We start from the raw sequence: 12,825 nt of genomic DNA, 5'->3' as shown, positions 1-12,825 counted from the left end.
GTGTATATGAAATTTTATTAAAATGTTGTAAAAATATATGGAAAATCATAATTATTGCTTTAAGCATGAAATTATTGTTATATATATTAAATTTTTTTTTTTATAAAGATTGGGGACAAATGCTTTATAGTTCATTCATTATTTTTTATTTATTCCCCTTATATTGAATTATACATGTCATAAATAAGGGGGGTATTATCTCTGATAAATTTAGAACATATATTTTTTTAATTGAATATGTTATTATTTATAAGGCAATACAATATTTGAGAAATAAAAACAATGCTTAACTGAAAAGTATTTTATTATTTTTTTTGGTGATGGATGTATTGCATCAAATCGGGAGGTCTGATTTGTATCTTTATTTTTATTTGTAAAAAATTGTATATATATGTATTTGTGTTTATACAATTTTATTTTATTTCATAACAATTTTGTATATTTTCGAGAAAAAACACTGTAAACAAATTGTATTCCTTTGATTTGTGTCTATTTAATTTAAGGCAATATTGTTTGCTCATTTTATTTTTTTGTGCATTTGGTCTTTTTTGTATTATATCATAAAATTGCATTACTAAATATGTTTGATTGAAGAAAAAAGTAAAATTGAATATACGAAAGGTAGATGAAGAGGAAATTGAAAAAATGCCTTTGAAATCAGCCGCATAAAGATATAAAATAAATAAATAGTAAATAGTGTGATACCACTTTTTAGCCATTATAGATATATACCTGTATTGGTGGAAATAAAAGGTGCTCCATTTGAGGGATAATTTCTTTGGGTAAATAAAGTGTTACCTAAAAATTGGGGAAACGGTGTCAATCAGTGCCGTTATTACTATTGATATGCGTGTTATATTTTTTATGTGATAGATATGGAAACAACAAATACGAATAAAATGATAGGGAATGATTTACCGAGGGAAAATTTTGAGAGCGTTTATAATCGGATAGTAGTTAAAAAAAAATTAGACAAAAATGAAAATAAAAATATTTTTCGAGAAAATTTCGAAGTACGCGAAATTACGGATTATAACATGATTATGAAATATGAATACATGCTGAAAACATGTTTTTTTAGTAGTAACATAAATGTTTTAAAGGTGTATAGATTAGTAAATGAAGATTATGAAAAAGAATTTGAAAAAGTAAGTAAATATTTAAATAGCAATATATTATATAGTATAATGAATATAAATGAAATAAATGATGTAAGTGAACGAATAGGTGAGTATTTCACTAAAAATTTTGATGAGTTAAAAAAATATAATTATATTATTGGGAATACAAATTATCCACAAGGTTTTGAACAAAATGCAAATGGGATATTCCAAGTTTATTTATTTAAATTAATACCCAACAAAACATTTTTATTAAATAAAACAAATTATGCAGATATAGATAATAATAGAATACCTGATAATTATGATTCTATTGCAATAGAAAGGAATTTGTATTATGAGAAAAAAAAGGAGGATTTTGAAAAAAAAAATAAGGAAAGAGCTTATTCAAATGGTAATAACAGTTCAGAATATGATATTTATAAGTCTAGAATAATGGATGGGATGATTACAACATGTGGTAGTAATAGTTGTAAAAATGGATTACAATACAGTTATTTATACAAAGTTAAAAATTCAGAGCAATTATTACCACTGTTATTAATTAAGTTCGAATTCAAATGCCTAAGAGTAGATATAAGCATACCAATTTGTGAAAGTTGCTCAATTAATAATGCCCTTTATTATTGTTATAATGATAAGGTACATTTATGTGATATTTGTGATATTAAACATCATGATAAAAATAAAATTCTAAAAAATCATAAAAGAATACATATATCTGAATCCCCTTTTCAATTTGGTAAATGCCCATATCATCCTAGTGAATTAGTTGAAACAATTTGCATGAAATGCTTTTGTAGTTTGTGTTCAAATTGTTTATTAATAGGAAACCATTCTAAAGGTAGTTATAGAAACCATCCAATTATGAATATAAAAGAAGCATATATTTTATCTAACCAAAAAAAATCTTTAAGTGATATAAGTATCGAAAATCGTAAAATAAGGGTATTAAATTTATTAAAAAAAAAACATAAATTATTGTCTGAAATATATTCTAATTATGCATCATTACAAAAAAGAATAGATACGTTATATGAATATATAATGAGTGAATTAAAAAAAATCAAAAAAAAAAAAATCAATTTTTTAATGGCATTAAAAAGATCGGTATTATCTGAAATGCTAATAATAGAATGGATGGAAGCTTTTTTTTTCCATGCAAAATTATCATTGAATTTATCTGATTTTATACTATATCAAAAAAAACATGAATTATTAACTCAATTTTTAAATTCAAAAACTAGAGAATCTAATTTATTCAAATATATACCTGAGTGGGTATTTCAAAAAATTAACATCAATTCAAGTTTATCTATTTATGAAGATTCTTTTTATAAGGTTGGTATATTTAGTGGTGGTTCTATTAATGGTGCCGATTTAAAAATAAATGAAGAAGAGAAGAATAAGCCCACATTTTTGTGTAATTTTAATAACATATTTGATCAAAAAAACAATTATTTTACTTTATATGATGATAATAAAATTGGTAAAGGAAACGAAGATGAAAATGTAAAATATTCAAAATTAATTTCGAAAGAAAATGAACCAGACAAAGGAACATGTACTAATGAAAACCCTACTTCTAATCATTTAGGTCAGGAAAATATGAATGAACTCGATTATCATATGGCCAATATAGAAGACACTAAAAATTTTCTCGTATTAAATGAATTAGATAAAAATACAGTATTTTCTACTTTGAACAATGGGGAAATAAAATATAGTTTAGAAAAAGACGAGATAAAAGAAATTGATAAAATAAAAAAAGAATACTCTATGAGAACCTTTTCACTAACTAGTGACAAAATTATAAATACAAATTTATTATTTTCATTATTTAAAAACAGACTAAGTGTTCAAGCAAAAACACTGAATTTAAAAAACAGTTATATATATAAAGAATTATGGAAGCAGTTGTTAAATTATAAATATATAAATATTATTCATATATTAAAAGCGACAAATAATTTTAACAATTTGGGTATATTTTGTTCTTTTTTAAACATTTCAAATTATTATGATAGTTTAGAAGATTTTACAAAATATGTAATTAAACATGAAATATATACATTGCTAAATAAAAATATTAATTATGATGCTAAAATGAAGTTGACGAAACTCCTTGACAATATTGTTACATTGCTATCTATTCAGGGTTTTAAATTGTCGACATGTATTGATAGATATATAAATATGTGTTTTTCCGATGTACATAAAAATGAAAATAATATTTTGCTTCACGTTAAAGATAGAATTATGAATGACAATGATAATGATAACAAATTGTATGAAGATTATATAGAGCATAAAAAAAAAACATTGAACATAATAAATGACGATGGTATGAAATTACCTGAACAAATATATCCAGATTTGAAAAATGAACCAAAGAACAGTGGAAAATTCGATTCTATTAATGATACAGCGTATGATGAAAATACTAAGGATATAGATGGAGAAAGTGTGAAAGAAAATAAAATGGATGATGAAGCCCAGAAAAGACGTCTAACAATTGATACAGCTGTTGATGAAATTAAGAGAGTTATTAATGACGGCGGAATAAAAAACACTAGCGTAATTATGGATAATCACGATGATTCTTTTAAATATGATAATTTGGGCAACGAAAAGGAAAATAAAGAAATGAAAAAACAAAGTGATGTTTCTAACATCGGAAATATAGATGCAAATGATAGCGAAAAAGAAGAATTTTTTACATTAAAAAAAATAAAGGAGTATATATTTGTGTATATAGAAAAATTAATAAACGATTTAATAAATGTACCATATAAAGATTTAAATGACAGTATTAGATTTATATTTTATACAATTCATGATGAGATTGATGGAACACATAGTAGCATAATAACAAATAAAAAAAAAATTAGCATACACACATTAACTTTATGCTTAGATTTATTTATTAACTCAATTATATATCATTATATATTTTATGTACACGAAAAAAATGTAAATATTCAAATGAATGACAAATCATTATTGCACCAAAAAGTAATACTTTTGTTTGGTGAAACATTGAGAGAAATATCTATTTATATATTTCAAATTTACAATTTAGGAGTTTACGATAACAATTTAACTACATTTATAAATAATATTAAAAATAACAAAATGCTCATTCGGAAGGCTACCAACGAAAATATGTTTTTTATGGATGTCTCTCAGAAGGTAAAATGCATTATGAATTACCTTGTCTAGTAATTTCAATTGTTATGTATTTTTTGCATCTTTGTTTTCCATTTTCATGGGTACTTTATCATTGTCATGTACATATATATATGTATATTTGTTGAATGATCTATTAATTTTTTGAACCTTTTGCAGCTTTTCAAATGGATGCTGAAAAACTTAGAATCACCAAGGTATTACGCACCCATCAAATGGAGCTATAACGAAGATATAGAAAAGAGTTATAGAAATATTGTGAGGGAAATTATAAAGCTTGATAAATTAGCGATGGAAAATTGTACTAATGAAAATGTTGATTATAATATATTATTTAGTACTACAAATTTTAAGGAAATTTTAGATTTGTGTTATTCTGTATGTGACAGTTAGTGAGTATAGGTCCTCAATTTTGTTACGAAAACAAATAAACAAAAAAAAAGCAAAGATGCAAAATATACGGCACAAAAATATAAATGTGAGAAAAAAAATCAACTTAAACAAACAAAAAGTGCAAGTTAACATAAATTTTAAAATATGAAAAAAAATGCATATATACACATGTATACATTAGACATAGATTGAGCCATTGACAATTCCCAAAAGGGTATTTAGTTATTTTGAGGTGTTTTTTTCATTTTTTTAATGTATTTTAGATAATTTTATTAAAATTGGGAAAAATTGATAACAGATAATCATCCCAATTTATTTATATTTTTGTACAAGTTAGTCCACAAATTTTCTGGAGCGGATATTCCATAAGATATATGATAATTTTTTTTTTGATTAAATAGTATGAATAAAACTAAAAGTATGTCTATTTTTTGAATTTTATTTAATATAATATTGTCTTTTAATAAACCTTTATTTTTATATTTTAATGGAAAATGTGTTAACATCATACCAGATATTTTATCAATAAAATATTTTAAATCTTTATTTTTTTTATTTAAATATGATAATTTAGCATTATGTATTAAATAGTCAGAATAATTATAATAATTTCTTGTAAATTCATGAAAAGCTGATAAAACTTCCTTTTTCACTATATTTAAATCTTGTGGATTTGTTTGAACTAATAATGTAAAAAATCCAGCAAAATACTTATCGTAATTTATAAATTCAAAAGATGAATCATATGTTAATTCTTTTTTTTCTCTTAAATGATGAAAAAATTTGCTATTCAATATATATTGAATAATATAGGATACTATACTAAAAAATAATGGATGTATATATAATTTTGCTTTTCTGTTAATAATTTCTTGGAAAGTATCTCCTTCACAATCTTTTATATTTATATGTTTAGATATCGATTCGAGTTCGGAATCGATCATGGTTGTATCCAAATTTTTGTTATTCTTTTTGTCATCTGTTTTTTTTCGGTGTTCATTTTCCTTATGGTGTAATAATTCCTTTAAATATTGAATTAAATATAATGATATATGCACACCATTTGGCAAAAATCCAAAATGATTTGCACTTTTTCCTATTAATAAAAAAATAGCATGTTCTTCTTTTTCTTTTATATATACATATGTATCGTCTTTTAATTTGTCTTCATAATTTTTAAATGGACATAATAAATTATATTCGTCTAATAAATTGTTTTCATTTTTTTTTTTTATAAGATCATTAGAAATATGGGGTGTTTCAAAATTTTTATTTGGTGTGCTTTGCTGTAACGGTGCATTTTTCTCTAATGGGCTAATATCCTTTAATTGTTCTGTTTCTTTGAGATTTTTATATGCCTCCATATTTCTATTTTTCAAAGTACCCAAATAGTGAAGAATATAATAATGAATTCTGTTAGAAATGTCTCCAACAATTGTTAATTCAAATAATGATAAATCAGTGAATAAATTATTTAATACATTCTGTACAGTTTCAAAGGTAATTTTTTCCACATCCTGAATATCAAAATTTTGGTTTCCTATTGCACCATCAGATAGATAATAAATCGTTTGTCCTAATAAAAATGACTGTAAATGAAGAGGGGGAAAAAGGGATATAAATTTGAGCATATTTATTTGATGTTTGGAAAGCATAGTACAATGAATATCACAGAATAAAGAACGGAACCAATGTGAAAGAATAACAAAATAGACGAAAATGGAAAGATATGTTACAAAATGGAATGCAAATCGACGTTTTATTCGGTGTAGGCATTAATTACCTGTAAATTATTTTTGTACTCGAAAAAGTCTTTTTTTAATTTATCAACAACTCTTGGTAGAGACGAAGGTTCAATTTTCGTTTGTAATATAATATTATTTAAAATAGAAAATGCAGAATTAATATTTTCATATTTATTATATGTATATATATCGATGTAAAAATATTCATCATTTATATCTATGTATATGTTTATGCTTTTATTGCTACAATGTATTTCAACATTTTCTCTGCTTATATTTTCAATTTCACCTCCTTCAAATAAGCATATAATAGAAAATAATAAGTCGAAGTTACTGCTTTTGTTTTGAAGTTTGTTTTTTTTTTTTCTTAATATATCGTTATGTGGAATTATGAGTCTTAAATAAACATATTTTTTATCAATTTGTGTTTTATATAAATTTATTTTAATGCCATTTAGTAGTTGATAATTTTCTATTTCTTTTTTACCCTTATTTGATAATACATAATTTTTCAAATTCAGCAATTTAACATCCTCATGAAAATTTTCATTTGTAGTTTCGATATCCTGGTCAAAATTATTAGTATTACTGCTTTTTGGAAATTCATTATTATTTAATTCGTTTATTGTGTCTATTTTTTTGTTATCATTATGGTCAATATTATAACATGCTTTAAATAGGTCAAAATTTGGTTCTGTGTTTAGATTTTTTAAGATGCAATTTGTATTATGAATTCCATGAGGTTTTTCTAGCCGTTTAATTTGGTTTAGTATGTAACTAAAAATTGATGAGTTTTTTTGTTTTTGGGGGATTAGATCGATATATTTTGATCTATGCAAATTTTCTGTAATATTTTGATATATATATTGGGGTGATAATAATTGTTTTTGGATATTTATTGAATAATTTGGTATTTGTTCTTCTGAATATATATTATTATAAAAATATTCTTTAATATCACTTTTTTTTAAATCATTAAAATTGGCATATGGAACATGAATAATAACACAATTTGGTTTTAATGAAGTATCCTCATTAAATATATTAAATAAATATTGAAAATAATTTTTAGCAAAATTATTTATTTCTTCAATTGTAATATTTTCAAAAATTTGTTTTTTTAATTTTTTTTCTCTTTTTTCATTCATATATACATTGTTACATGAATTGTAGTCAATTATTTTTTGAATTTCATCAGTATATATTTCATTCATTTTAGTGTCTAAAATATATTCTTCATTTTGTTCGTTGCATGTTTCAGAATGACCTAGTTTCATATTTTGTGAAGTGGAAGATGATCCTTTCTCCCCATCATTACTATTATTGGTAGTATCAATAGTATTATTTTTTTCTGCATTTTGTTCATCGATGTTATCAAAATCAATTTCATTAATTTTATAATTTTCAATTTCTCCTTTTGAAAATCCATATATAATCAGACTTTTTATAAATTTATATAAACCGTTTATACTTTTATGAATAGATTGGGGATTTGTTTTTATTTCTATTGTTCTAATAGTGGATCCTTCATTTATATTTGTATATTCGTTTATATCTATATTATTAAATAGATCATTTCTATGTATATTAAATCTAAATGATAAGCAGTAAAATATGATGTCTTTTATTATGGATATTTTAAAATCTTCCATAGATCTAATACTTTTTATTTCTTCTTTTAATAAAATATTTATATTAGCATTATTTAGCGAATATTTAAATATTTCAAATTGAGTTTTGAAATTTTTTTCTAATGGTTTGTTTAATGATTTTTCTTCTTCCAAATTTACAGCATATTTATTTTGTAAATAAGATCGGAATTTTAATTCGGTAACAATATCATTTTTGTTTTCTTTCTTTAGATTCTTAAATTTGACAAGATCTGCAATATTATCATCTATCAATTCGCCCATTTTAGAAGTATCTTCTGATATTAATTGTGAAACTTCTTTATCATTACATGAATTTTGTTGATTATTATTGCATGTGTCAATTAACTTATCATAAGAATTTGCATTACTTGTGTTTTTTGGTGTCGAACCATACATATGAACAACAGCAGGTAAATTTTTATTCTTTGATCGGAGTGTATTTTTATCGTTTAAAATATTTAAATATTCTATATCTGTTTTTTTTAAATCGGTACATTTTATATTATTAAATTTGCTGTTTATAATTTTTTGTGCAATATCAGCATTTATATCCCCATAAACATATAAATTTACATTCTCAGGTCTAAAAAATAAATTAAAATACTCCTTTACGTCTTTTTCTTCATAACGTTTTAGTAATTCTAGTTTTCCAATTGGGAGTCTATGAGATAACCTATTTAAAAAAAAAAAAAATTAATTATAAGTTTAAAAATTAAAAGATGAAAGATTAGTACAAGTGGAAAGAAGCAGAAAACAGTAATAACTAATACGTGGGGAATAGTATATAAATGAGAATAATTATGAAAGACAAACTATATACCTGTTTTCTTTATGCAAAGTTTTTATAATATCGGAGTTAATTTTGTATTCTACGGTATTTATAATACTGTATTCAGAAAATATGGCTTTTTTTTCTTTTGTTATTCTTTCCTTATTAAATTGATCTCGACCCGATAAAACATCTACCATAACATCAAGACACTGAGATAAAATACTATGCTTATAATTAAATTCGTCAACTGTATATATGTCATAATTTTCAATATCATCTTCTTTAATATTTTTTACAAAATTATCATACTTGAAATCGGTTAAAGAGTTTTCTTTATATATTTCGTTATTTAAACTCACACTTATATAAAAAACGATATGATGAAAATCGGTATATGCGTTTGTTCGAATATTTTTATCTATGATATCTTTTCTTTTCCTGTAAATGATAATGTGCATATAAAGGTGATTAGAAAAAAACGATTAAGAGAAATAATAAATATGGTTATGTATGTATTCATGCTTAACCATTGAGTAAATGCATTATTAATTAAGATTAGTGATATATAAAGGGTATGTTCATTTGCATTCATAAATATATTTAACGTAAATATGTCAACATAAAATATATAAAAGATAATTTATATAAATAATGAATGATTCTTACTTTGAACCCATATAAGATACATGTTCACATAAGTGACTAATACCTTGCTGATTTTTCTTTTCGTTGACACTTCCAGTATTTACTTCCATATAGACATGCAATTCTTCATAGTTAAAATCGATTGGATTTATACAATGTTTATACTCTTCCGAAATTGGATTCGAAGGTAATATTACATGGTTTTCATTATTTAATATATACATTTTTTTGTTTTTATTTTTTCGTTTTTTGTATATTATACTACTTAATTTATTTGGCAACTCACATTTTATCAAATCATCATCTTGATACAAATCTTGAATCTATAAATTTAGTGTCAGAAAATATATAAATGTGTGAAATGAACATGAATATGTCACAAATTAATAAAAATGATAAATAGTACATTTCTTGGTGTACCAATAGACATATACATGTACAATTTTTTTAAATACATAAGTGTAGTATTTTTGAGGGTGTGTTATAAAAAATTTATTATTTATTCATAAGATAAAAATTGAATTATTTTTTGTGATAATACAAATGAAATATAATAAAAAAATATGAAAATATGAAAATAAAAAAATATACTAATACAAATGATTGAAATTGTACAAATTATTTAAATTGATTTTATGTTGAAGAACGACATTTCTTTAAACAATTTAAAAGTTTTATTATACAGAGCGTGTTATAAATTTTTTTTTTAATAATTATAAAGTTAGTTCTACATTAAAATTATTGCTATTATTATCTTCAATATTAATTTTTTTTTCATATAAGTTTTTGATATATAATCCATATTGCTTAGCAAAATATGTAATAATTATATTTGCTCCAGCTCTCAAATAACTTTTGAATAACTCTGTAAGAATTTCATTTTCATAATTTTCATTTTCATTCAAATATTTTACATAACTTTTAATCATCATATATTCTCCAGAAACGTTATAGACAGCTATGGGAACATTTATATTTTCTCCAATCCTTTTTTTTATTTCTCTTATAATATCTAAGTAAAACAAGGATGGTTTGACCATTATAATATCTGCTCCTTCTTTTATATCTACAAATGGGTGTAAAAAAAATATAAATATATTTATAAAAAAAGAGAATAAAATGATTTACTATGCATGTGTGCCCACGTTATAAAGAAGAAAGTGTTAGTTGAACCAATTTAGAAAATATAAATTCATGTATTTGTGTATATTTTTTTAATATTTTTCTTATTACGTTTATCTACATTGTTAAGATCAATGTAATTGTTGAAATTGTGTTGATATGACTGTTTGTTTTTAATAAAGTTTTTTGATATATTAGCACTTAAAATATATCTAAATGGCTTATAAAGGGTTGATGCGTATTTACATGTGTATGATAAAATTAAAACATTTCTGAAATTACAATAATCCAAATTTTTTCTAATAAGTTCAATTCTATTATCCATTGAATCACTTGGGCACAAAACATCAGCTCCCGATTTCGCCAAACAAAGGGACTAAGATCATGATTAAAAAGATAAAAATGGATATACTTTATGAGATGTATGTGTGCAAAACGATTTATTTTTGTATATATAAAAAAATATATTTATATAACCATAATAAATGATTGTAATTTAAAATTATAGTATTACCTGCTTAACAAGGGTATGCACACTTATATCATTTATAATTTCCTGGTTTTTATTATCATATATACCATCATGACCATAAATATTATAAGGATCTAGAGCTATGTCAACATAAATTATAACATCATTCAAAAATTTGTCTTTTATTTTAGTTATCGTTTTACAAAAATAACTATTCTCATTATAGCATTCTTCGCAATATACAGATTTATTTTCTTCTCTTACAACTGGAAAAAACATAAAATGATGAATGTTTAATTTTAAACATTCTTCTATTTCCTTTACTATTCCTTCATAGTTAAATGTGTATATTCCTTCTAACTTTGTTTCTTTTTTTTCGATATCCTATTAGAATTATAAGTATGCAGATATTTAAAAATAAGTGAGATGGAAAGGGTGCAGGTAATAATTTTACACATATATTGGGATATAAACACAGATACATAAATTTGTATTTTGTATTTTTGAATACCTCTTCATGGATGAATAATGGATAAATGAAATTTGATGCCTTTATATTATTATTATTATACAATGCGAGCAAGTGTTTATTTCTTTTTATCCGCCTTTCACGCCTATTTGTATCAATATATATGTTGCCATTTATATCTTTGGAGAAATTTTTTAAGGCGTTTTGACTTGAGATGTTTTCGTTATATAAATCTTCAATTGATTTATCGTCTTCAATTAAATTGCTGGAATTCTAATTATGTCGTTTTCAATTTAAACATTCAATGCATTTTAATAGAAAGAAATTTGAAATATACTTAGTTATATAGCATTAAATAGTAAGTATTATATGCAATATATGTTTTATTTTTTTTTTTTCATTCTGTATACTTCGTTTATTATTTCTTTTAATTCATTTGTATTTTCTTTTTTTTATACAAAATATGTGTATACACAAATAGCACATTATAAAACAAGGATTCAAATGAAAAGAATATGCATAATACTATGGATAAAGTTATGTCCACAGAATTAGTTTACAACATATATATATATATATATATATATATATATACACAAGCAATATAAATATTTATTTTTTATATGTTTCATTTAAATTCTACAATGTATTAAAATGAAATCATGTATTATATTCATATAATTTATTTATTTTTATCAGTACATTATTATTATTTTGGCTATTCCATCTTCTGAAACGGGTTTTGGAATCCTATAAAATGAGTGAAAAAATTATGTAATATATGGATGTATATATATGGGTATATAAATGATTATGGGTGTGCAAAAATATATTATTTATTTTACATTTGTCCAATTGGGGGAGTGAAGAATATAGGCATTTTTCCTAAAGTTGCTTTTAAGACAATTTACAAAATGTAACGCGAATAAAAAAGATAAAATAATCTCATTTATTTTTTTCATTTTTTGCTTATTTTTAATGACCACTAAAAATGTAGTCAAAGTAATTTATTTTGTCACAAAGGGTGTGTATTTTGTTCTCTCCCTATATCTTCTTTTTCTTTCTATCTATCTATATGTATTGATATGGATTCCAAAATAGGAATGTTTAAATAATATTAATGTATATTCATTTGAAATGTAAAACATAAATGTTTATCTGTAATATATATTTATTTTATGAGTGTTTTGAACAAGTTGCCATTTATGTTTCCTAATTGTGTATATATATGTGTTTGGGGGTATG

General features: G+C 23.0%; 2 protein-coding genes across 3 annotated transcripts; one reads left to right on the top strand and one right to left on the bottom strand.

Annotated features, from left to right (window-relative positions):
• Positions 1 to 875: 875 nt before the first annotated feature.
• On the top strand, positions 876 to 4,703 carry PY17X_1308100 (uncharacterized protein; the record flags this gene model as incomplete). The annotated part of the gene is made up of 2 exons (XM_719485.2): positions 876 to 4,313; positions 4,470 to 4,703. The coding sequence occupies 2 exons, from the start codon at positions 876 to 878 to the stop codon at positions 4,701 to 4,703; spliced, it is 3,672 nt and encodes a 1,223-aa protein (XP_724578.2).
• A 302-nt stretch (positions 4,704 to 5,005) lies between these two features.
• On the bottom strand, positions 5,006 to 12,542 carry PY17X_1307900 (the record flags this gene model as incomplete). 2 transcript variants are annotated; one of them, XM_022957006.1, is made up of 6 exons in its annotated part: positions 5,006 to 6,292; positions 6,487 to 8,773; positions 8,921 to 9,310; positions 9,539 to 9,840; positions 12,283 to 12,330; positions 12,426 to 12,542. In XM_022957006.1, the coding sequence occupies 6 exons, from the start codon at positions 12,540 to 12,542 to the stop codon at positions 5,006 to 5,008; spliced, it is 4,431 nt and encodes a 1,476-aa protein (XP_022813494.1). The 2 variants fall into 2 exon arrangements, with proteins under 2 accessions (XP_022813494.1, XP_022813495.1); XM_022957007.1 differs by lacking the exons at positions 5,006 to 6,292; positions 6,487 to 8,773; positions 8,921 to 9,310; positions 9,539 to 9,840 and adding exons at positions 10,231 to 10,583; positions 10,751 to 11,015; positions 11,154 to 11,495; positions 11,623 to 11,853.
• Positions 12,543 to 12,825: the final 283 nt, after the last annotated feature.

The sequence above is a fragment of the Plasmodium yoelii genome, assembly GCF_900002385.2.
Source record: "Plasmodium yoelii strain 17X genome assembly, chromosome: 13".
In the NCBI taxonomy this organism is placed as follows: Eukaryota; Apicomplexa; class Aconoidasida; order Haemosporida; family Plasmodiidae; genus Plasmodium; species Plasmodium yoelii.
Note: the sequence above shows the minus strand (reverse complement) of the source record. Positions and strands in the feature narration are given on the sequence as shown.